This window comes from Embiotoca jacksoni, unplaced genomic scaffold, assembly GCF_022577435.1.
Source record: "Embiotoca jacksoni isolate LCO1_2020_lvr unplaced genomic scaffold, fEmbJac1.0.p SCAF_7, whole genome shotgun sequence".
Taxonomy (NCBI): Eukaryota; Metazoa; Chordata; class Actinopteri; family Embiotocidae; genus Embiotoca; species Embiotoca jacksoni.
This window is the reverse complement of record NW_027185425.1, coordinates 13,620,744-13,647,869: the sequence shown is the minus strand read 5'-3', so window position 1 is coordinate 13,647,869 and position 27,126 is coordinate 13,620,744. Positions and strand designations below refer to the sequence as shown.

The following is a 27,126-nucleotide window of genomic DNA, read 5'->3' as shown; positions in this document are numbered from 1 at the left end:
TTCAGTCTCCTAAACAATACTCATTTTATGTTACTTGCCTCTCTCACACTCTCTCTGTCTACATCTGTTTATCATTCCTTATAGTCTCCTGCTTCTTCAACTTTACTACTCCGTCTGGGGTGCTGCTGTCTCCCAACTACCCGCAGGAGTATGGGAACAATATGCACTGCGTGTGGCTCATCATCACCAACCCTGAGAGCAGAATCAATCTGGCCTTCAACGACCTGAGCATGGAGAAACAGTTTGACTTCCTCTCCATCAAGGACGGGGGAAAGGTTGTGCAGAATTATAAGATGTTGTTACTTTGAATAGCTCTTCAAGAAACTTTCTCTATTGACCTGTCTTATCAGTCTTTGAGCTTGTCAGGAGGAAAAAGCTGCCTGTATAATTATGTGTATGAACTAAACAACCTTTCTGACAACATTGTTGGACTTTCTTATCATTTTATCTGTCTGCTTCACCGCAGGTTTATTTTTCCTCTTTAGTTCTGAATGCCTTTGGTCTCATCAGAAAATCTTCATGTGTCTTTGACAGGCTGAATCTCCAATCCTGGGTACCTTCTCCGGTGACGTCCTGCCTCCACCCTTAACAACAAGCGCCCACGTGGCACGACTGGAGTTCCTGACTGACCACACCTACACAGACAGAGGCTTTAACATCACATTTACAAGTAAGTACTAAATGTTACTTCAAAAAAGATAAAGAAAAGTCTTTAAAGCTTATCACTAAAAGCCCGCCCTGACTGCATGCTGTGTATTCCAGATTGTTTTGTGCACGTGTACGGTGTGTGTGTATGCATGTGTTTATGTGCCTCATGAATCATCTGCCATATCTATGCGCCTGTCTCCCACACCCTGCATAAACTGTTCCACACTTGAACAACACATTCTTTATACACTCACACTGAGAAATGACAAAATTCCCATCTTTATTGTCTAAATAGAGACTTGACACCTAAATAAAAACCCAGACAAAGACGCAGCCTCCTTACCTGACAGATACATTGCGGCAGTCCTCATTATATTCTATTCTGGGGAGCTGCTGACTTCTGAGGAAATTCCACATGGATTTTTGTAGTCTGACGCAGTACACGTTGCCAGCATTGCATGCTGGTAAAGCCATGCTTGGTAAACCCATTTCATGGATATACTGTACCGTGAGGGTTTGGCAGCAGGATTATTGCACTCATTGCATATGCACTATTGTGTAATGAGCCTGATTTTTGCATTCTTCCGTATCCTAAACTAATTATCTCCAAACAGAAAGTGAAACCCTGACCTTATAAAGGCACAAAGCTATTTCATAAATAGTAAAGGTGCTGCTGGGAAGCACACTTTAATGGATATGATAAAACCATATTTTTACAACAATATTGTTGTCGTTAGTTAGACAGTTATTTATTATCTCATGCAAATACAAATGCCCACACAGACTTTTAAGACACCAAAATTAATGTAACAGTCGTGAAAGATTTTGTCAGACAAGTTTATAACTTCTTAATTATAACATTAATTTGCAAACAGAGTTTTTTTTCTGTAAAAACTCTGACAAATATAGTATGCCACAGCAGAGATGTTACCGATCCTGGGATATCCAGGCAAATTTGCCCATCAAAGATATTTATTTGAGATGCTAATCAGATAGAGGTCCAATTCCTATCCGGCCCTCACTCCCTCCACCTTTGTGATCAGTGTGGAGTCACACTTGCGGCCATGACCAGTCTCTTCATTTAGGGGGAGTGCTAAATGCACTAATAAGCTGTGGGACGCCGTCAACTCTCTTCAATGGAAACTATGGAAACAGGTGGATTAATGGCAATATGCACCAGGAGACAATAAAGTTGTTACCCAAAATACGTACAAAGAAATTGTAATTAGATACATACTTACATGGAAGATCATACAGCACTGACATGTAACCTCGGTGTGTGGGCAATGTACTGTATGGCTCATTAATTTGTGGTTAAAGCTTATGAGAGGAAAAATTATTTATGGAAAAAATATAAACTCACTCCCACACTTGACTTTTTTTTTTTCTTTTGCCATTATTAATCTGATTAGTCTGATTAATCAGATTTTTATTTCACAGTTCCTGAAATTACACAACACAGACAGTAAAGTCAAATGATCAGCACATGTAGCTCTATTGGAGGGCTTAAAAACCCACTCCCACTTAAGGGCAGGTGGTTTGAAATGCCACTTCATGTGGTGGACGCTGAAACTGAGTTTGAGTGTGCAGAAGGAGTTTGTATGGGCTCGACTGGAACTGGGCCATTTTCACACGTTTTTTCCAAAGACAGATCATCTCACATTGGTGTCTGGTGTTCAGATGCTCTCATCTTGTTGCTGTTATAATAGTAGTAGTCATATTAAGGTTATTGTTATTGTAATTGTAGCAGTTGGGCTTTCATACATGACCATTAAGACAAAATCTCTTGCACAGTCGTAATATTTACATTTTTATTGTCTGTATGTTTATTACATCTACTATCTGGCTGATGACAGTATCCTCTGAAGAAGCATTATATATCCTGCTCCAACTACTTATTCTCGCTAAAATACTAACGTAGCTCAGACTACCCAGGATTCTTTGGTCCCTGGCTCGAGCTCATTTGAAGACATGTCATCAACCAAACCCAGGTGCCTGTGTAACACAACAATGTGGACAACACATGGCGGCTAACGCATTAATTAGCAACTAATCTGAATAAATAAATAACCAATGCAGCATGCTGAATGAATGTCAGGAGTAGTTAATCGAAGCTGACGGTTAGTTCCTCAGAACAGTGTCATCTAACTGCAGGACAGTTTTTAGGGGGTGGTGGGGCCGAGCGCACAACTTCCATCATTCATGTTAATTAAGGACATGCCAAACTGTATTGAGGCAATTTCTGGCCGTTAATAAATAAGATATTTGTGATGGATGAGGTGTAGCTGGCACTCCGTTTGGGTCCAATGGACACCGAAGAGGGATTCATCAACACCTACACGTGTCACCTACCTGCGTGCATGTACAAGAGCGAGCGTGTAAGTGAGAGAGATAGTGGCGCAGGTGATGTATTTGTTTACATGCCTTGTTCCGAGGTTATGACTCTTCTCGTGTGACTGCATTTCTTCATGCTCTTTCTAACTGGTTTCCTACTTGAAATTTCACAGAGGTCTGATTGATAAAGTTGTGCGGATGTGTGAAAAACAATTTTCCGTGTTTGTTTACTCCACGAATCATTTCAGCGGTGTCATCTGGCACTGATGATCTGTATACGGTGCGCTCACCCCCCCTCCAGAATTACTGCAGCAGGGTGAATCAATGTGACTAAGTGAAACAAATTTCTCCTCGTTACACGCTGGTATTGCTAAATGCTGACAGTAGAAAGAAAAAGTTGTGTCAAGAAACTTAGATAATTATTTTAGACTCTCCGTGGAAATTAGTTTTTGCACAAAAAAAGGTGTGTGACTAGAATTAATGCCAACAGAACTGCATGTTATCTGTACTTTTTCTATTTTTGTTTAACCAGGTGACACTTTATTAATCTCTTTCAAAAATTGTATCACCAAACAAAGGTTGTTTTTGCAATTGATAAAGTAATGCTCTTATTTTTGTAATGTTACATGATGTGAAATAAATAATTCATCTCTTTTTTTTCTTCAAAACATTTAAATTCTAATTCCTTCTTAAACTTTGACCTCACACCTTATTCTTGTCCTCCACACTAACCCCACCTCCCCCTGCCTTTCCCGCAAGCGTTCCGCCATAATGAGTGCCCAGACCCGGGTGTGCCGGTAAACGGGAAGCGATTTGGTGAGAGCCTCCAGCTGGGCAGTTCCATCTCGTTCTTGTGCGAGGAGGGCTTCGTGAAGACTCACGGCTCTCAAACCATCTCCTGTATCCTCAAGGATGGCAACGTGGTGTGGGACAATGCTGTTCCTCGTTGTGAAGGTGAGTAAGGGAGAGGGGACATAATTTGACTGCCAACACAACATTTTATTGGGAAGTAAAGAACTTTTATTTTTTATTGTTGCTGCTAAAAGAAGCTTCAAGAAAAGCAATAGTGCTTCTCTGCTGTGACTAATTGCAGGGGAGCCAAAAGGAAACCCTCATCACAGACAAAAGCATAGAGCTGCAGGGGTTAGATTAAGTGTTCTTTTATGTGTTTTAACAATCCTGTTAACTATATTAGGGCCAGTATATGAAATGTTTTTGGTACCTATACATTTTTTGCTTGCCTATATGTGATCAGAGGAATCCATAATCTAGTTTGTATACCTCCGCACCAGTGATAGACGAAGCCAGAGGCATTAGGGTTTTGTGTTGTCCGTCCCGTTCTCGTGAACGCGATATCTCAAGATCTCCTGAAGGGAATTTAGTTAAACTGGGCAAAAACATTCACTTCATACCAAAGATGAACTGATGAGATTTTAGGGGGCGAAGGTCAAAGTTCAAAGTCACTGTGACCTTACGTTCCCCTCCCTTGTCTGTCCCATTGAATGAACGCAATATGTCAAGAACGCCTTGGGGTTAAAATTTGACAAAAACAAATGTACAAATTATAACCTGATAAGATTTAGGCATGTTTAAAGGTCAAAGGTCAAGGTGACCTAACATTATCCCATGCCTGTGAAAGTAATTTTTCAGGAATACCTCAAAGTAATTTCCTCAAATGTGTCACAAATGTTCACTTTGCCTCAGCACTGACCTTCCATTTTGAACTCATTGTGAGTTAAGTTTCCATATGGGTTTGGACAAATAAACATGTAAACTACAACTTGAATGGTTAGTGGAGGCATACAACTGCTAGGCGGTAATTATTGTTGTTACTGAAACAAATTGCTCTCCTGCCTCTGTATCCAGTTTAAAAGTGTAAAAACCAAAAACTAAATTTGTATCTACCAGATTATCAACATGACCCAACAATATAGCATCAAGTGGCACGAGGTGACAATTATGGGTGGAAATAACTGACAGTTTTAAATATTTACTGTAGATAGTTAGAGAGGGAGTTGAATTTATTCTGTCTCTCTTCTCTCACAGCCGTGATATATCGTGCTAGTCTTATGTTGGAGGTGGTATATGAAGCTGTGTAACTCACAGTGATCCAGGTATCACTGAAATTAATATGTAGAGGATTTAACTCATTAAAAATAATTTTCTTCCAAATACATTCTGGCATCTCATTTGCGATACATATCCAATTTTCATAAGCTGCTGAAATCAGAGCGTATTTGTTTGAATGTTCGAGCAACATTCCTGCATCTCAGGAATGTAAAGATCTTTTCACTAACAGCCCAAATGGTGAATAGATTGGTGTTGACAGAAAAAATTGCACAGGAAGTTCATCTTAAAATTGGTTAGCTGATTCTAATCAATTCAATTTCTTTACCAACTAATGCAGATATAATTAATGAGTAATAATTGTATGTGAAGGACATCAAAGCTCTAAAACTTGAGGCTGGGGATGATCCAGATCCTTTGTCCTTTCAAGTATCCGATGCAGCAGACATGCTGTGCTTACCAACAGATTGCTGAACTATCCATTTACTCATCCCCTGACTCAAAATTCAATAGACTATTTCCAGTAAACCAGAAAATCCCAGTCTGGCTGGAAAGCTTCAACAAAGCTGCGCATTAACCAGCTAAGATATTTGGACAGTTGTAGTGAGGTGCTGTAAGTGCAGAAATGGCTAGAACTCTCCACGGCCTAATCAGGTTCACTATACATGATATGCAAAAGATAAACTATTATTAAAACATGTCACTCCCCCCTATGTGTGCTACAGCAGCTTTGTATTCCTCTGAGACCATTCATCATACCCCTGCGTTTGTAGCGTAATGCGTTTTATAGATGTCCTTCAGTATGCTGAGTTGGCTGATTAAATCATTCCACTTCAAAGGTAGCGCGGAGCTGGCACTGTAACGAAGCCCTCCACTGTGGCTGTGTGTTCTGGTTAAGGATAGGCAGTTAAATAGATGCACAGCAAAGTGAGCCGTAACAGAGATGAGGGTAGAGAAGAGAGGTCGAGGTGCTCAAGTGTCTTTTGTGCTCCGGCGATCAAAGATGTTCCGTTTTCCTCTTTTTGATGGGGACATCCGCAGCACCTTTTGTACGGGGGGTTTGATGATGCATTTAAAACGATAAGACAGTGGAGAGGAAGAAAAATATGCAAAAACATGGATGCATAACACTTGTGCACACAGACACGCGTACAGTGACAAGCATGTTCCTAGGAGAGATGGTTAACCTTGAAGTGAGCTGTCACCGGTTTATATTAAATAGACCCTGGCAGTACAAGAAATGGGATGAGCCCTACCTGATGCATGGGATCATCTACGGGCATTGTCATACATCAGCCAGGAAAGACATGTATTATTCAGTCTCTGTCTGTTCTTTTCTCTCCCTCTTTCTCCGTTAGCCCCATGTGGAGGAGATCTGAAGGCTCCCAATGGGATCATCCTTTCCCCCGGCTGGCCAGAACTATATAAGGAAGCCCTGAACTGTGAATGGATCATTGAGGCTCCTCCAGGCTATCCCATCAAAATCATCTTTGACAAGTGAGTCACCCAGATAGCAACTGCTTTTGTTCCAACACTTTTTTTTCTTTCGTTTGGTTTCAGAACAGGCTTACATTTTTCCTGCTTCTCATAATTTCAACATGTTCTCACATCTCACTCACTTTCCTTGAATTCCTCCTCTGTCTTTCCATTCTGCGGTTAATGCAGCAGATCTAATGCACATTAACATACACCCCAACTAGGATAACACTGTTTTATTTAGTAAGTACTTTAGGAAGCGCTTGATCCCTTCATTTGATACCTCCCTGCCCGATGATCCACAGATATGCTTACAGTGCACACACAGTCACAAAGAAACTGCAGTAGTTCAGTAAGTATCATGAATACACATGTATGTGTAAGCGGAGATGGTCTGTCAAGGGGGACGGCAGAGATGAGAGAGAAGGTAATTTGTCCCGATGTTGAGAGACATAGAGAGAGAGAGAGAGAGAGAGAGAGAGAAAGACAGACAGTTGTAGGATCAAACGCTACATTAGTATTTCACGAAGGCTCATCCTCGCAAACCCATCTCACCCCCATCCCTGCCACGACAGCAAGCCATGCAAAATGAATACAGCATAAATGTTTGTTGCTCTTTAATTTTTATGTAACATCAATAAAATATCACAGACCGCTTCATTTAGATGACACGGTTCTGAAACTAAGCGATTTATTCGTGGCTTTGAAGATGAAGTGGCTCTGGCAACAAAGACAGAAGCCGTACACACACACACACACACACACACACACACACACACACACACACACACACACACACAAACAAACACATATACATACAGTGTACAGGATGCATTCTAGATCTACCAAAAAGCAGCTGTACACTCGTATTGACCCTTTTTCTTTCAAATAAAATTTTGATTAAACACCAAAATCATTTTGTAATATGAACGACTTTGATTTTGACACAGTCCACTCTGTCCAACAGGTCACAATGTAGAACTGACTGTAAGACCCTTATCATTGCATTTGATATTCTGCTTTAGTGCTGCTTAATTTCGAACAAATCAACAGAACAAAGTGAATATGGGATTATTGTCTGAGGGTGTGGGCCATCTATGTTTGTTTTATACATTTATATTCATTTGATGACTATATTATCATACATATGTTTTTTGAGAGCTGATTTTGCAAAAAAATACCTTGTTTACTTTTTTCAGGTTTCGCACTGAGGTCAACTACGATGTGCTGGAGGTGCGCGACGGACGTTTCCCCTCGTCATCCCTGATTGGAAGTTACCAGGGCACCCAGGTTCCCCAGTTCCTCATCAGCACCTCCAACTTCCTGTATCTCCTCTTCTCCACCGACAAGAGCCACTCTGACATTGGCTTCCGCATACGTTACGAAAGTAAGATCTTATGGACTCGACATGCCTGCACACACACACTTTTTCCAGTCTTCACTCGTGCTGTGATTCAATGCTCAAGACTTTCCATCCCTTATTTTTTACCTGTGGGGCACATACCGGTAACCTTTTGAACCTTGTCTGTGGGTAAATTCCTGCAAGGCTTCAATAATTCACCATGAGCACTAGCAGAAACTATACGAGGCGGAGCAGAGAGGAGCTCTGAAACTTCTTATTGGTTCTTTATTTCTGTTCAAAAAGGCTCTTCACATGAATTATTGATGAGGCTTGCTTTAAGCTGCCTTTTAACATTTCTTGACCTTCACCTGACCTGTTCAAAAATATTAATAAAAGCCCAATTACACTGTTAGCAGCTGGATTTTGAGGTTTTGTGTCTGTCTTTGACCATATGTTGCTGATCCTCTTTTCTCACTTTGCTGTCCCCTTCCTCTGTAGCCCTGCAGCTCCAATCAGATCACTGCGTGGACCCCGGTATACCGGTCAATGGTCAGCGACACGGCAACGACTTCTACGTGGGCGCTTTGGTGACATTTAGCTGCGACGCAGGGTACACACTTAGTGACACAGAGCCTCTCGAATGTGAACCCAATTTCCAGTGGAGTCGCCCCCTGCCTAGCTGCGATGGTATGTTCCACAATATATTGACCTAGAAATGAATAGTCGCCTGCCAGATTTCTCCCTACTCATAAATGGGATTAAAGCTAAATTCATTGTTATGTGTTGTTCCAGATGAAACATGAGAAATAATTATGAGCACTTTGCATTATATTGCATCACATTTACATTGCTAATAATATATATATATATATATATATATATATATATATATATATATATATATATATATATATCTTGAGTTATTATAAAATCCATATAAGATGATAATGTTTCTTCCAATGGCTCTTATTTTAGACTTCAAAAGTTTCTGCTTCATTTCATCAGATATATTTTATATGTACGGCAGTGATCTTACCCTTTGATGTTTCCCCTTTTCCTCATCTGTAAATGCTCTTATATTTAAGGACAGTATTGATTTCTGTCCACTCTGCAATGATATTGATAATACTACTCTCTCCTTTTATGCTATCTTGAAGGGCACCTCTTGCAAAATGCATTTTACCACACTGTAAATGCACAGACAAGTTTTGCAATTTTTTGCTCCACAAATTTCATTTCTATCTTTGTGGCCTCTCTGATTTTTCCTCCTCGCTCTCTTCATATTTCTGTCCTTCATCCATCTTTTGCTGTGTTCATCCACCGTGCGTCACCAGCGTTGTGTGGAGGTTATATCCAAGGCAACTTCGGCACCATCTTGTCTCCCGGCTTCCCAGACTTTTACCCGCATAACCTGAACTGCACATGGATAATCGAGACCTCCCATGGCAAAGGTTAGCCCAGACATTCCGTGTCAACACATGCAGCAGTCAAATTCAATTTCCCTCACAATGTCATTTCCCCCTGCTGAGTGGCCTTTTTGTTTTGCCGAACAAGCTGTCTTTGTAAGTCTGGAGTGCTGAGAGGCTGGCCTAGGGCTATGGCGCCATGGGAGGACTCTCCAGTCATGTCACCTTTGGTCGAGCGCTCAAACCAAATTGATACAGTCTTATTTGCAGATGCTCACTCTGTGTGGGTGTAATGTGTTTGACAAGTAGAAGGGGAGGAACGCAGGGAATTGATCTGACAGTACTGTTTTACATGAAACCAAAGACTCCAGTGAATATTAAACTTCGTTTATTTTTTCCTGGCTTGATCATACGTTCTTTGAACATACTGTATATTAATGGCTACCGAGACTTTCAGCTAACTTATGCAGAGGTCAAAGATTTAAAATAGGTATAAACAAAAAAAAAATTAAACACATTCTAGGAACTGATTTATTTTCCTCTTTCCTTCAGGTGTCCAGTTCACCTTCCACACCTTCCACCTGGAGAGCCCTCACGACCATTTGTTGGTGACGGAGAACGGCAGCTTCTCTCAGCCCCTCTGGAGGCTGACGGGCTCCACGTTGCCTCCGCCGCTCAGCGCAGGCCTGTTTGGGAACTACACGGCACAGATCCGCTTTCTCTCTGATTTCTCTGTTTCATACGAGGGATTTAACATCACGTTCTCTGGTGAGAATAAAATTAATAATTCACAACACTGAGGAAGGAAAACAGGGACAGTTGGTCTCATTGCTGAGCCATGCTAATCATTTAGATGAAACTGAGGATTAAACCAGACTATAAGCACTTCAGATTCATGTTGAGAGTGGACATTTGTGGATTTTTTTTAATAAGAAGGCTCTGTTTCAAAAAGTTACTGACACAAACCATCACCATAATGAAGTAGCTAAGTATGTCCTCTGGAAATATGTAATTCCATGCACTTGAGAGTGAATAATATAATGTTTACCATTTAGAGAACTAATTAATTTTAGATAATTATGTTAGGAAAGAGCACAGATGACCCTTTACTTACTGACAGCAACATTTTGCCTCCTTTTGTCCTCAAAGTGTCCCCTGATTTGAACATAGTAAAAAGAATATGACCAAATCTAATAAACTGTTATTAGCAGTTTAAAATACCAAATATTTTACAGCAGCAGTGGTTGAATGGAGGGAAGATTTAATGTTTGAAGTGGTTTCTTAATGTAAAAAGGTCCCATAAAGGCTCTACTTTAATAATTTGAATAAACAATGTTTCTTTTTTGCATCTTTTGATGAACTTAAGAGTGGAAAGTTTACCTTCCAGGAAGCATTTTTCAACCTTCCAAAGCATGACTGAAGTCTTAATAGATTAAATGTATGCTTTTACACACTTAACACACTTTACATTGTTATTGCAGTTATTGTGTGCGAACACGGCACATTTACACCTTTTTTCTTTTTATTCTTCCTCTGTTTTTCCAGAGTATGATCTGGAGCCATGTGAGGACCCTGGGATCCCACCGTACAGCACCAGAAAGGGACTGCAGTACGGAGTGGGCGATGCCCTCATCTTTTCCTGTTTCCCGGGTTACCGACTGGAGGGTCCGGCGAGGGTGGTGTGCTTAGGGGGCAGGAGGCGGGTGTGGAGCTCCCCTCTGCCAAGGTGTGTTGGTAGGTGGTCACATGCTTTATTTTGGCTTTTGTCACCCCTTTCCCCCACCGACCACTCTCAATCCCCTCTTAATGTCACACCAGCGCACTAGCCCTTTCACATCCACCCACTAATTAAGAAATGTTCAGAACCGTCAGTCACGTTGGAAGAGGAGGCATTCCCTTTTCAATTCGCCTCATTATCATCTCTCCATACACCCACATTTTGTCTCTTCATTGGATAGCTTCCCAGAAACAGCCTTGTTGACTTTGTTCAAATTATATAGCGCAGCAGATCTAATGAGGATGACATTAAAAAGCTGAAATATGTTAATTATTGATGTTACTTGTTGTTAATACACGGGAAAAAAAACACGACAGGTCAACCACAAAGATTTAGATCAGTGAGTTGATTCTATGACACGACAAGCTGTAAGAATTACTTTTTATGTGTTGATTTGAAAATGAATTTCATCCTAATGGTCCTGGTGACAGGTAAATCACAGCCGATGGCAATCAATGACCTTCTTGTGTTTGTCATCAGCGTGGCTCTTTTTAATAAACTAAAAGCACCGTTAAAATGTAACTGCATATGGAAAATGGCCTTAAACTGCATGAGTTACTTTATGGGGACACGTTTACCACTTTTTGTTTCGAAACTTAGAGAGTAATTTGTAGATCGTTATGATTTTACACTCGATTGGAAACAAGTAATTACACTTTAATACATACAAATGTATGTGAAGTCACCTTTATTATTTTTTTTTTAACCACGCCTTTTTTAATTTCTGATTTGTTTCCAAATGTTTTTTTTCTGTATGTTAAAATGTGTAACCTCGGTCAATCAATTTTCTGACAAAAACGTAATAACATTCACTTGACTGCCTCATTTGCTGATGTTTAGTCATCTGCAGCTTTAATATGCTAGTTTATAATGTATTGGTCTTTTTTTTTTGCTTCTGGATAAATGCAGGTCTCTGAAGGAGGACAGTCAAGACACATTTGATATACTTTTTTACTTCTATCACATGCAGCCTTATTTTAGAAACATGATATTTCTCCATATGCCTCCAAGACAGTCCCATCACCTTACCTTATCTTACCTCACTTCCTTCATGAAGTTAAAAGTCAGGGTCCAGTTGTGGTCATTTCAATTCTGGCAGCTATTTTTTTTTTTTTTCCGTAGCAAACTTTGAACCCCTCCCCTCCCCCACCCCTCTGACACACACACACACACACACACACACACACACACACACACACACACACACACACACATACACACACACACACACACACACACACACACTCTTCCTATTTTCTTTCACTTTTTCCCTGATGTGATTCAGAAAAAGCAATTTTCAAATAGAGCCCGAAATTACTGTTAATCATATTCAGATTGCAGTGTGATTATGATGATGTGCCACTCAACATTCAGGTGTAGTCAGTGACCATATTCCTCTCCCCATCGACTCTCCCATCTCCCTGTGCATGACAGCATGAATAAATACACTCTGAGTTTCAAGCATATAGCGATTGACATGTCCTCTGCTCTCTCCAACACCACCACTTTCTCTCTCTCTCTCTCTCTCTCTCTCTCTCTCTCTCTCTCTCTGTCCGTATATCTGCTCCCTCTCTTTTTCTCTAGCTGAATGTGGCTCATCCGTGACTGGCATGCAAGGGGTGCTGCTCTCGCCCAACTACCCCGGTTACTACGGCAACAACCACGAATGCATCTACTCCCTCCAGACGCAGCCCGGCAAAGGCATCCAGCTCCGTGCACGGGACTTCAGGCTGGAGGAGGATGACATACTCAAAGTGAGGGGGCGGTGGGGCTTGCGTCCTCTCCGTGTGGGTGCGCGCGGCCTTGTTAGCATATCCGCATGTGTACACCTGATCATCTTAATTCAAACGTTTCCTCCCACTCTCTCTCTCCCTCCACTGCAGGTCTTTGATGGCAGCAGTAATAAGGCTCGTCTGCTGGGGTTGTTTACAGGCAACGAGCTGCTCGACACGACCCTGAACTCCACCTCCAGCTCCATGTGGCTGGAGTTCATCAGCAATGCGGATAACACCAGTAAAGGCTTTGAACTGCACTTCACTAGTGAGTAACACAACTTGCCTTCATTTGCATTTTATACTTCCATTGAAATATAGTTTGTATATTTTATATGCGGTATATATACCTTGCTGCATTTGGTTGATAAAAAAAAAAAAAAACACACTGATGGGTTCTTCCTCAATATACTTTTAATTCCTGTCTTTCCCTCCCTCTCGAAGGTTTTGAGCTGGTAAAATGTGAAGATCCAGGTGTCCCACAGTTCGGCTACAAGCGCGAGGACAAGGGTCATTTTGCAGGGAGCAATATGTCGTACAGCTGCGACCCAGGCTACACCCTGAAAGGGCCCGAGGTGCTGACCTGCCTGAGAGGGGAGAGGAGGGCGTGGGACAGCCCGCTTCCACTCTGTGTCGGTGAGATACATACTGTGTGAAGTGGGTCTGTGCTGTTGGCAGAAATATTGATTTATTTCCCTTTTTATTTCTGCTGAAGGATGTTGTGTCTTGCAAGTTGAGTTGAGTCATGATGTGTAATGCCCCGTAGTGTAGACCAGGATCCTTTTCTTTACAAAAATATTTGAACAAATGCAGTTCCATGTTAAAATACAGAAGTGCTGTGAGCAAAATGTAATCCAGGTCTTACAAGTTATTAAAAGTCAAATGTTACTATTAGATATGAATTATGTTAATGGTTTATTACCACATAAGTAGTAATGTTGTTGCTGACTTCAACACAGGATTTGTAGGATCAAACTGCACAATATATGTGTCTTTCAGTAAAGACAGTAACTATAAAACAGTAACTATGTCAGATTTGGTGCCATAAATTATTGCCGTGTCTTTGTCGGGAGACTTGCTACTAGTATGACCCAGACTAATCATTGTTCATCTTTGTGGATGAGTTCATGTGTCCTTGGTGAGGAGGGTCAAGATGTTGTCAATCATTGCAACAGACTAGAAGCGCTATGTTTGATGCACTCTGTCATCCTACTCGATGACGTCGAGGAACACGTTGTGGGATATGTAACAACGCAGGTAAAAACCCAAAAAAACTCTGACATGCTTGACTTTTCGTCGTGTTATCGTGTCCCAGATGCCACATTGCTGTTCTACAGTTATGTCACACTACAGGAGCCGTTTGTCATTATCGACATTCATATTCGGGCCCAACACATGACAAAATCGGGTCAAAACCGGGCTGAATTTTTATCTTTGAGTATGTAAATAAAACGCAATTAAAAAAAAAAGAAAAAAAAAAAAGATATATCCCATTATGCTGTATAATGTGTGAATAATTTTGTGAACTAACTAGTAGCTAAAATAGTCACAGAAATGTAGAAAAATTAAAGGTAGTATAAAATGTAAAGTCAAGTCAAGTGCTTCAAAATAAGTGTAGTGCGTAAGAAGTATGTATCTCTGCTACCTTATAGGATGTTAGCTAGTGCCATGTGATTCAATGCTAGTCTGTGATTTCCTGTCATAGATCAGTGTATTATCACCTTTCCTTACATTACAGGTTCCATAAAGTATCATTGTGTTGTCATGATTTATTACAGTATTTAACAGTGTTTTTTGCACTGTTTGGCACACTGCTAATCCAAACCTGCTTTAGTTATTTAGCTGCTGTCTAACCCAGTTCCTCATCCTTATAACAATGTGAATACACCAATGCAGGTTGTGAAAAGCTCTGTGGTGTGATTTAGCTGTGCTATTTTTGGGGCATCCATTTGGTTGCTGTCCCAGCACCTTTATTCAGTGCATTATCTCATCAAAAATGACTCTATTTGGCTTTTCCTATTCATATTGCATCATGATTGCAATCCCCCCCCCCTTAATGGTGTTTCTTCCTAAAATAAGGCCCACAATATCAGCAGCACCCCTGAGCACAGCAGGTAGGTTTTTAAACCCTGTCTGTCTGCGGTTTGAAGACTTTCAAAGTCAGTTTCGTGGAGATAATTTCTCCATGAAAATTATATATATATATATATATATATATAGTATATAGTGATATACCCATTTGATCTTTGCAGAGTTCATCTACAATTCACCTGCCACTTTTTGCCAGCCAACACAAACATCCTTTGCATATTTTGCAAAACTATGAAGTTGGAATTTACACTTTCTGCCTATGTAGTGTCATGTGAACACACCCAGAGCTATTTTTTTGGACCCAGACGACATTTTGACAATCTCTGCAGAAACCAGCAACAAACTCTGTAAGAAAGCCAGGCAGACAGGTGTTCTTTGACATCAGCCAAGGTGATTAGAATAGTATTGCTCAGCTCCCTTTTCAACCCAAACTGACAGGTAATTTCATGTCTGGGTATAAACAACATTCAGCAAAACTGTATATCCCTGAACAGTTTGTCCTCCCCATGCTCCTTTTACTGCAGAAGATAGCTTAACAGCCAGAGTGAATTTGGGAACAGATGAGGGACTGTTTCTGTTTGTAAAGGTGGGATTATTTTCTAGCAGCGAGGACACACTGAAAACAGATGAGATAGGTATAGCGAGCAAGGGCAGGATGGAGAAGGAAACTAAGGTGGAAAATACCGTGGAGAGTTTGTTGTATACTGAAAATCAGTTGCAAGTTTGAATCCCAGACCAGGGGTTTTATTTTAAAGGCATTTAATATTACAATGCATATTCAATGTATAGAATTACACTTAAAAACCCTGTATGTAACACAGCACACATTCCTACATATTAGGCTTTGTTTAGAGTAAAGGCAAATCGGACTTTTCTCTTAAATCAGATCTTTATGATAGACTGTCCACACTGTTATTTGCAAGTGAGCAGATTGGATTTGGTGTGTCCAGACATCACCAACCAACAGAAATTGCTGGCAAAAAGCAGCAGACAGTTTATTTTAGCCTCCGTTATCATTGTTCTTTACACTTTCTGCTAGCGGTAGCATAGATTCTGCTCACGCTGTCTCCCTGAAAATGACGTTGTCACTGTGTGTTGTGTTGCACGTGACACAAGAAATCTGATCTGAGTCAGCAGAGTGCCTGGACTGAGAAACGTCTATAGAAATCAGATTGGAATGACCTTTCAAACCACTGTGGTTTGGATAAGGATTTTAAAAAAATCGCAGATGTTCAGACTTTAAAAAAATCCATCTGGATACAATATGGATGTGACAAAAATCGGATTTGGGCTGGCGGTCTGAACAAGGCATTAATATCCAATTGACAGAGCAGTTTTACATGTTACTTAAGTAAAAGTGTGCAACCTGTAACTGATTTTTACCTTCCTCCATATTTTACAAAAAAAAAAAATCTCATCATCTCTGATCGTACTCATATTAATTTACTGCAGAGAACAAAAGCTGGAACTGCTTTGAGTAGAGGGCGAACCAAAGAAAGCAAACCTGAGTTGATTTTAGAAAGATGTTTGTGGAGACAGAGATTGAAGGGGTAGAGGAGCTGAGGGAGTTATACTGCCATGGTAGCATTGAGCAGTAGTTTATTAGGTTATAAGGCAAGAAGAAAGAGATGGCTTTGTCTTACTGTGATAAATCACCGTCTTCTTTTTTCACTCCATGAAACGGCAAGTTTTCTTCAAAAAAAAAAAAAAAGCACAAGAGAGGGAAAAGCTTGAATAGAGACTAAAACCTCAGCAGGAGTGTCAAGATTAATATGTTCACATTTTCATTTTTTTGTGCGTCTTTCACATCGAATGCATTTTCTTCAATTTTTCAGACAATAAAAGCAGAAATGACAATCACACCTTTATTTATTTTTTTTTTTTTTAAACTAAGCATATACTTTATTTACAGTATTTGTGTGTATTTTTTTGTGGGTTTTTTTGGGCAGCCAATATCGGTGTGGGAGGACTGATTATTGCTGTTTTAAATGTTTAGAACATGAGGGAGATAGAAAGTGGGAAGAAAAAAAAGAGGATGAAGAAATAAGAAAGATACAAAACAAAGGAAACATTTATTTGCAGTTAGATGGAATGGTATCTTCGGTAAAGGTAACAGAATAGAGAAACTACAAGCTTGTCCCTCTCATGGTGAGTTTATCTTAATGTAAAGTACTACTGTATTCTATAGATTTAAGTAGTCGACTTCCCTTTCTCTGTTTGTATATCTCTCTGTGTCTGCTGTTGTTGCTGCATTGTAGCGCAGTCTGCTTGCCACAGAAGCATTTTACAACCATCATCATCACCATCAGCATCAGTATGATTCTTCGACCTCCGTTTTCTTTCTGTGTGAACCAGCTATTTTTTTTCTCTCCGGGGAAGGACAAGCAACAAAAACACTTTTAACATTATTTTTGTCAGATAAGATGGCTTTGACAATGTGAACAAAAACACTTGAAATCTGATGTTATTGGAGAACTTTCTTTTATATATATATATATATATTTTTGTTCCCATTCAGAGTAGGAGTTGATAATTGAAGGAGGCCTGAAAATTGCTTTTCAGTCACGGAGCGTTTCTGTTAGCAATTCATTATATCAGGCTGGAAGAAGAAGTCCATTAAATGTTTTGGCCTGTGATTTTATTTTGTAGTTTCATAGACGTTTGAGTTGCTAGGTTTCTACAGCTTATGTTAGGTGTGTTTTGTGGAGGCCTGTTGAATCGTGATACGACACTAAGAACGATTACACTGACTGCTTCCACTAGGACTAAACACACCCATAAGCTCAATGAATGACACTCCTCTGATGAACAATTGATTCATTACAAGTCTTCATCTCTCTCTCTCTCTCTCTCTCTCTCTCTCTCTCTCTGTGTGTAAGATCTATCACCTATCATGATGCTCACTGATCATTTAATTTGACAGTCATACATCTCTGTACACTCATACACTAAATACTTGTCTCTGATTGATACCTGGAAATTAGACTGAAGTATGTGGCCTATCAATCAGAGCAGCTTCTCTAAAAGTTACAGGGAACTTCAGTCTGATGAATTGAACGTTGTGTTGTTCAGTCAATCAGCCTTCAAAGGCAACAAGATGAGATCATGGTTGAGTTGGTGGATTGCTTTTGCTGAGCCAAGGAGACACAGAGTGTATTGCGTTGGCTGCTCTCCCTCCTATCAAACCAGATGATGGAGTACATCGCGTTTGAGTATTTTACTCTGCTGTGTCAATAATTAATAATGACGAGAGGAATCTGATGAGATACACATTCCTGGAAGTGGGATGATGCAGTTTCTGTTACATTAAGTATGCTAACCTCGCGGTATCATTTATATATATATATTTTTTTTTTTTTTTTGTATTGCTCCTTCTCATAGTTCCTCTGCTTCATCTCTGCACTTGTGTTTCCACTCCTTTTCCTAGCGGAGTGTGGGGGAACCATCAAGGAAGAGCCATCCGGTCGGATCCTGTCTCCGGGCTACCCATCTCCATACGAGCACAACCTTCACTGCATGTGGACCATCGAGGCTGCCCCGGGAAGCACGATCAGGTCTGAGCAAAACCCTTGGTTTTCCTTTTTGCGTGCTTTCTAGTTTTCTGATTATTTCACAGGCTTTCTTTCAATCTACCACCTTTCAATGTACTTCCAATTTAGCCACCCCCCTTTTTTGCAGTGGTATTCATCACTTTCACAGGCTGCTGTGTAATCAATCTTCAGTGAGCAGCTGTTGGCCAATAGCTCACTTACAACTGGGTGAGAGGAAATGCCACCGCCGAGCCTCAAGGTTTCAGACTACACAACAGAAAGACAAGTGTTCCAACTTCATCAATTGGATGAACTTGAAGTTTCTGCTGCTTTGGCTACAAGTTCAGTTTGATACGTTGAACCCATGAAGTTATTTTCTTGCACTAGTTTTATTGTGATATATCAGAGGTTCACAAAATGTACACATCATGCACAATTATGCACCAAACTAAAAATCCCACTGCAGATTTTGTTTTTCATAAAATGCAATTCACTGATTTAACAATGCAATAGATAATGACAACCCAAGGCTACTATTTCAAAATCAAAATATATTTGCGTGTCTTGCTAGTAATGGTACCCCTCGGCAGCTCAACTGGTGAATCTGTCTCCTCTTGAGGATTGAAAGGTCCATCTGACCTGTGATGTCCAGTGTTGTCCCATTGTCTCTGGACTGTTTTTTGGACTTTGTAGCCATTCAACTCATTTAACACCTGAGGAGTCCGAACCCAACTGCGTCAAGCTAACATTAGCGTTACGCTATGTTGGACGTGGCATTAAGTCGCTCTATCTGGCAAAGCACTGGACAACTTTTTTTCTAAGATATTTAAATAATTAACAACAAATATTTACATCATTGTAATGTGATGGGCTTTAATAACTGTTGACTGCAGTAAACTGAAATTTAACGGCAAACTCTTGGACTTTATGAATCACTGCTATACACTGTATATTGGATTTGAAAGATGGCTCAAAACTTTGGTATTAGATTTAATATTTTCTCCATAATTTCTCATCTTGCCTTGTTCAAACCATTGTTTTATCAATAACTCAACTCAAACAAATTTATCCCAGTAATTAAAACCCGTAACATTATCCTTGCCCTTTTAATCTTGGTCTTATTATTCATATAAGATAATTCAAGGCTTTGTTGAATTCTTAAAACCAAAGTGCAGCATCGCAAGTACACACTACATGGTTTTAACAATATTATGTCCTGGGGGATATTGAAGCTTAACCCTGGTGGTGTTGGCTCCATTGTGTATCCATTAAGGCACTTAGGATTTCAGACATGTTAAGCCCAATGTCAGTTATCAGCATGCTTCTGATAACGTCCATGTTTTTGACAGGACAGAAATGGTTGACCATTAAGCATGGAAGAAGCAAAGTGGTTTGGATATATTCCGAATATTAACTGTGTGTATGCACTGTCATTAAACAGCGATGTAAATGAATGTAATAAGCTCATAAGCCTCGTGACTTGAAGGAGCAGTGCTCATGACACACTGCTGTTCAAGGAGAATGCAGTTAAATCCATAAGGACATGTGTGTGTGAAGAAACATGTGAAAGAGGCAGGGAACACAATATGTGGTTTAAGTGGGAGGGCTGTAATATCTCTTTTTATAAATTGGATTAACTTTCCCTGGAAGATCACATGCTCATCACAACAGAACATACTATCTTAATGACTTAAACATACAAATATACATATATACTACATAGTACTGTAGTGTGGGGCTCCCTGTTTCAGCACATTGGGTTTTAAATGAAACGTTAAGAAGCTGACTGACGTTTAAGCCCTTGTTTCCAAATTAAATGAATTGGGTTTTCTATATACAGCTATACTTGTATTTACCCAGTTCTAGGTAACAGAAAGTACTTGGAAATGTGATAAAATCATATTTAATCAATTGATTTCAACTGCAGACAATAACCCTTTGACCTACAGTGAATGGCTGAAGTTCAGCAAAAGTACTTACCCTGGTAATGCTCTGGTTTTTAACGCAGCTGTCTATAGCTCTTGTTAGCTTCAGGGCCTTTTCAGCATCAGCGTAGTCACTCTTTCATTCACTACACTGTGCTGGAGTAGAGCCAAAACAATGAAAACATGTCCTAATATTTTCAGACTGCCCTGTATGTAGCTTTCTGTTTACTGTATAATTTTGCATAGTACGGCACAGCTCTGTGTGCTGTCTGCATGGGCTTATTTATGTGCTTGCACATCTGACATTCCTCGGTCCCTCATGATTGCCAGTTTAGGTTCATTAGGGCCTTCACTACCTCTGGGTCCCTGGCATTCCTCTGCAAGGTATGTTCCATATCCACGCCTTTGATCCTACGCATGCAATTAATTATTGAGGAGAATTTGCAATGCATTAGCCCAGGGATTCCTTGTATATCAAATGATGTAGCTGATGGTGGAACACTAATCAAGCTGTGCTGAATTTGTGTGAGACCAGAAGTTGTGCCAGTGACAGCAGACATCGAAAAAGCCTACGGACTGTTTCGCCCGGAGTTATTGATGGAAAGATAGTATAGGTAGGAGGCAGAGAGTGGAATAGAGACACAAAGAGATAATAATAAGATCAAATGAATAGTGAGGATAAGGGAGGCAATGAGCCATTTCACTGATGTAACATTCAGTTGTGACTGCTGCAGAGATCAAATGAGGGATCTGGGCCTCATCGCATACTGAACAATGAAGCCATGATGTTAATCTAGAAATTGGTGTTTTGTTTTTAGTAAGAAGCTTGCCCCCTAATTTTAGGATTGCATTTTAAACTTTGATGTGCAGTTTGGGTTATAATACTGTAATGTGATTTGTCTGTTCAGAAGGCGTCAACGGAACTAACATGCGTGTGAGGATCAGGCAAATGATTGTAATTAGGTCTAGAATTGAACTTGCCCTCTCTTTCACACACTTTAAATGTATAATTTAATCAGTACCTATACTGATAATGATCAAATGTACAATCCAATAATTATAACAGTCGCCTTTAAGAAAAGGTTTGTATAAGACCACAGTGTGCCTTCTTGATAAATATCAGCATTAAAGGCACATCTACTTGTGCTGTGTGCTAATCCAATGATTTTGAACAGTAAAGTTAAGTAAAGTTCATAACCATATACATCTGTCTCTTGACATCCAAATGACAAAACCTGAGCAATTCCCAATGCGTCACATCGTAGTTTTTTTTTTTTTTTTTCAATTCTTCACTGTGTATGAAGCACCACCAGGATTTGTCTGTAGATGAGATCATCAGTACTGTTTGGCTGTTCAGCTTAATAAGATACTTGTTGAAATATGATAAAATATCAAACTGCAAGTTCTAAATAGAAATATATATATATATATATTTATGCTGTTTGGGTGTAATTTCTTGTTAAGGAGTCGCATTACACTTTTCCAGGGCAATGCATCCCCCATTTGTCATTGTGTCGCAAATGAAGTTACACATATATTTCAGTGTGTGTTTATGGTTAGGTATAGAATAAATCTCAAGTAAATGAATGTAAGTCAGTGTAATGTCCAGCGTAGTGATGGATACACTTGTGTGTGTGTTCCTGAGAACCAGTTTGAATTTCAAAATAAGGACTATTTTTACACAGTGAGGTTACTTTGGCTTGTCGTCACTTTTCAAGTGGGAATTTTAGGAGTCTGCTTCTGGTAGATTTAAAGTAGTGTCAGGTTCAGGTCATGGAGAGCTTTGGGATCATAATGGTTGAAGGACACGGCTGAGAAAGGAAGAAATGTATGTGCTAAATGGACAGTGCTTATAAGTACAAAGATGTGTGTCTGTGTCCTTTAACCTCTACTTTCATCTACCGGATTGATTTATAAATTTCACACCTTTTCCTGCCTTCAAATAATTGCAAACTTTCTTTTATCTGCATGATAACACTGCCGCCTTGTTATTACATCATGTGCCTTACGGTAAATGAACTGGGCTGAGATTGCCATGACCACTGCTTGGTTTACGTGTCAAGACATCCCGGCTGTGTTGGTCGTACTGTCTTGTGTGTTTCGGTGTCTTCTAAAACCAATTGTATGGGCCTGTGTCTCCATTCTTATGAATGATCCCACAGGGACAGTCCCACAGAGGTCACATCCACACATACTGATGAGGTTAGCTCTCACTGTGACATTTCCTTAATACACACCATCTCAATTAGGTTTAAGAAAGCAGCCAGTTGGAAGACTATGTTCGCCCTACATATCTCTTCTTCCTCATTCCCACATCCCACACACATCCACCCCCCCCCCCCCCCACATACTTACTTATTTATCATCTTCATGCACACATACACGTACTCTGAAGACTCCCCACAGGATTCATGATTGCAGCTAGACTGTTTTGTATTCATATGAGAGAGCCTCAGCGCTCTCTATTTCTCTCTCTATTTCTCTCATATGAATACAAAATAGTTAAGGCAGAATTCCCCCCCAAAAAAGACCTGAAAAATATCTTCCATCTCTCCATCTCATCTCCTCACGGCGATTCCTCTGACACTTGATTGAACTATTTTATCTTGTTAAGAGGGGACCGAGTGTAAAGGAGAGCCCTTAGCCGTAAACTTCAAAACACAGCTTCTAATGATTCCACAAAACGTTAACTGCACAGAGACCCCACATTTCCTTTTTCCTTAGCGACGTATGCAGTAACTCCACTTATCGCAATCTGTCGTTTTATTAATCTTTCTTGTAACCCCTTCCCCTTCCCCTTCCCCTTCCCCTCCCCACCTCCCACTCCACCTCACCCCACAAGCATTTGCATTACTTGGAGACACTGTCTCTAAATGGACATTCCCAACTGAAAACTAACGTTTCTCCTTCTGGTTACTCAGAAAATAACAACTTTGGATGACTAACCATGAAGTATTTAACAAGCGGGCACCTTTACACACAGTGATAAAGCAAGGGCAATAGGGAATGGCCATCAAGGGAGAGAGAAGAAAGACAACCTAGAGAATTGGTTAATTAAAATAAAAGTGCAGTCTACACTCCTCTACGTGTGTTCTACTGAGACCTCTGAGTAATAGAAAGAAAAAGACTGGAATGTTTTTACATGCCACTATCAGCATCCTTTCTTCCTCCCCTCCTGCAGCACTCGTATCCTTTCACCATCTTCTATTTCTCACTATCTCCTCATCCTGCCCTGTAGCTTTCCTTCTCAGAGTGACAAGGAGAGATACGCTATTTAGATGCCGTATAAAAGGAACCAATTATCCTAACATGCAACCCACGTCCATCCTATTCCTCCAACCGCTCGGCAAAAAAACAATCTACATCCTTCAGAGCTTCCTCTGCTCTCCATCAACCTTTTATCCTCCTGCCATCATCCTCTTCTTCCAGAAACCCAGCAATGATTAACGCCCGTCTTGTTTTTGTTCCCTCCCTCCCTCACTTTCTGGTACCTCTCCCTTACCACCCACCTTTCCATCTTCCTTTAAGCACATAAATCTGGAAACCGAACATGATGCCACTCGGTGCCTGACAGTCCTGAAAGTTGCGTTCGAACATGAAGCCCGTCAGCACATGAGCACGGATCCAACACGGTGCTTGATTCCGACATTGCTTATGCAAATCCCCAGAACCATCTTTTACACTCGCTCACATCATCAGCGCTGTCTCAAAGCACACTCATGCTGTGCTTGTGCACATTAATAGTCTATACAGGGAGGCACATACACATTTCAGAAAACATAATTTTATTCATGCTGGCAAGTTCTGTGAAACATCTCGGTGTCTCCTGTCTACTGTATGGGGAGGTGGAGCGTAAATGAATCATCTCACCTGAGGGTTTCATACCAGCATTTGCATAACAAGCATCTGACTGCCTGAGGCACTTACATGACAGGGATGGAGACCTCTAAAGACAACCTTTCTTTGCATGAAGTCGAGGGAATAATCATTATTTTTGACTGAAAGGTTACTTCATTATTGTAATATTTGATATTTAGTTAGTTTGACAGCGCTTTTTTTTATTCCACTGAACCTTTCCTGAGAAAAATTATAATTTTCAAAATATACATTTAACACAACTTTGGAAAAAAGTTATTCATGTATTTTGCCTGAATTAGAAGTATTTCTGCAGATGTAATTGATTGCCAGAGTAAATTAGGTAACTTTGGCATGTGCAAAAGGTTTAGCGCCTTCTTTGTGACATTACGTACACTCGTACAGTATGTCATGCTGACACTTCACCATGTGAAGGGCGGAGTTTAACGCTGCTCTCTCCCTCCTCCGTCACATTTTAAGTAGCTGTGTGTGTGTGTGTGTGTGTGTGTGTGTGTGTGTGTGTGTGTGTTTCGCTCTTAATGAGGGTAAACAACACTCACGTGCCTGCTTTTGGTAACGACTCATCACTCACTTATCGGACCTCAAAAATTCAATACTGACGGCCATCGTCAAAGAGAAACTCATTGATTTAATGGCAGGACCTGCAGCCGCAGCACCGCAGCTGACATGCAGCCGGTGTAGATACACGCGCACAACCGAGCCGCAGCTGTGCAGCACGTGACAGGTAACCCACACGCAGGCAATGTATCCCAGGCCTTACTCTAAACAACAACAACAAAATCTTCTGGAACTCTTACTAGTCTATAAACTGAAGGGTTTGACTTTCTGTGCCACAAAAGAAAACAAAGATTTAAAGTTTCGCAAAAAAATCACAACTGATCATGTGTGATGCTCAGAGAAAAAAAAATCCGGTTGAGCTCCCTTTCTCTTCTGTCTCTTCCAACAGCTCATACATACAGTATTAGTAATGTCGTACTGCTTTTTTTGTTTGTTTACAATATTATTATTTTCATTGAGCTTTGAATGATTACTGCACTCTGTATCAGGTATTATCCATGCTTCAGTGAATAGTAGCAGGAGAAGTGTAAGCAGAGGAATGAGTACAATGAAGAGGATTAGGATTTATGCCAGTTCTTAGATGATGAAAGTTGGAGAAGTGATGTGCTGCTTCACAGAGATCAGGAGGTTAATGTGTGAACTGTGTGTAGGCACGTCTCTGTTTCTGCATCTGTTTCACGGCCGTGGATGTTTATGTACAGGCGGGTAAATGCAGCATACCCTTTAAAAAGACGCATCAGTGTACATTTATGTGGATACTTTCTGGTGTGCCTGTCTGCATCTGTTTGTTTAATGTGCACCTCTTTCACAAGCATTGCGACAGGACTTGTCAAGTAGGTTATGTACAGTATCCACACACACAGCACATCATTGAGTTGCCTCTAGCTGGTGCTCACACATCAGACAGTATGGGAATCGGAGTCTGACACCAATTATGCAGAAACGGTGGGAACTTGTTGCTAAACCCGACATATCAGTGGGTTGCTGTTTCTCCTCCGCATCATCTATAGCTCAAGGGTCTGAGTGTATATGCGTATGAAGGGATGCGGATACTAAAAGCACATAAAGTACCAGGATTTTCTCTGGATCACTGGAACAGAAATTACCATTCACCTCATTAAATTTAAAAAATATACTTTTGAAAAAATGTGCACTAGATAGAATTATAATAAGCTAGCCTTAAGCCACTGGACAAACATAGTAAACAAAGCTCTACAGACTGATTTCTTAAAAAAAATAACTTAAGTGTTGTGTAAGTTACAAATTACAACAATTATAACTTCAGAACACAGCTGTTTGTTTTCATTAAAACTAAAATGACTGAAACATAAAGAAGAGTGTCAGGAAATTTATTTGGTGCAAAATAATTGTCAGAACATGTTCTAAATGAAATTGCTTCCATAATATATTTTAATATTAACTCACTGTTTCATTGAAATAGATATATTCATGTCATGGAGCCACTATATCTAAAATTTCCATAAGATTTGAATGAACTTAGCATTTCTCACCAGTAAAGTTTTTACTCCAGAGCCAGATATGAGCCCTGTACTGCAGTGAGCTGCTATTCAACCAGTACATTGGAATATCTCAGTAAAATCTGTGAAATCTATTCCTCGTGTTACATCATCCAAGTAGAGCATTTGAAGCAACTTTTACGGTAATATGTTTGGAGAAAAAAAAAATGTTTCAGGTGTGCTTTCACTCTTGTGTCAAGTATTTTCAAGCTGAATACAATTTTAACTGACAGTTTTATTTTGAACGCACTCTTGTGTCATTATATTCTCTTATTTTGAAGGCATGCAATACAGCAGCATGTTTTATACATCCTAATTGTCATCAGTTAGTGTTTCATAAATGCTTTTACTCTTGTGTCAAGTATTGTCAAGCTCCACACAATTAAAAAAAAAAGTGTTTTGAACACACCCCTCATCTCATTGTATTCCATTATATCCTTTTATTTTGAAGGCGTGCAAAGCAGAATTATGCTGCATAAATCCTAATCCTCATCATTGTACTGTTTCATAAATGCTTTTACTCTTGTGTCAGGTATTGTCAATCTTAACACAATTTGAATCAATTGGGGTCACCACTATGTTCCATTATATTATGTTATTTTAAAGGCATGCAAGACAGCAGTATGTTTTACGAAAATATATAAAATGTATGAATTAAATGAGTTGACATAAACCCAAACTATTTTTATTGTTTTTTGTCAGCATTTGAGACTTAGCCGCAGGATAAAGATGCTGACAATACTGTGTGTCTTTAAATAAGTCATTTATATTGAGCAGTCTATTCAAACGTTACGTCCCTGTCTCATT

General features: G+C 40.0%; 1 protein-coding gene across 1 annotated transcript in view; it reads left to right on the top strand.

The window, feature by feature from the left end:
* The window catches only part of csmd2 (CUB and Sushi multiple domains 2), a 248,411-nt gene that overhangs the window by 137,676 nt on the left and 83,609 nt on the right, over window positions 1-27,126 (top strand). Inside the window, exons 14-26 of the mRNA XM_069177064.1 lie at window positions 85-275; window positions 535-670; window positions 3,742-3,936; window positions 6,408-6,546; window positions 7,725-7,912; window positions 8,366-8,554; window positions 9,202-9,318; window positions 9,826-10,041; window positions 10,819-11,007; window positions 12,635-12,804; window positions 12,934-13,090; window positions 13,267-13,458; window positions 18,341-18,467. Coding sequence (XP_069033165.1) covers window positions 85-275; window positions 535-670; window positions 3,742-3,936; window positions 6,408-6,546; window positions 7,725-7,912; window positions 8,366-8,554; window positions 9,202-9,318; window positions 9,826-10,041; window positions 10,819-11,007; window positions 12,635-12,804; window positions 12,934-13,090; window positions 13,267-13,458; window positions 18,341-18,467 — 2,206 coding nt within the window. The remainder of the gene's footprint in view (window positions 1-84; window positions 276-534; window positions 671-3,741; window positions 3,937-6,407; window positions 6,547-7,724; window positions 7,913-8,365; window positions 8,555-9,201; window positions 9,319-9,825; window positions 10,042-10,818; window positions 11,008-12,634; window positions 12,805-12,933; window positions 13,091-13,266; window positions 13,459-18,340; window positions 18,468-27,126) is intronic.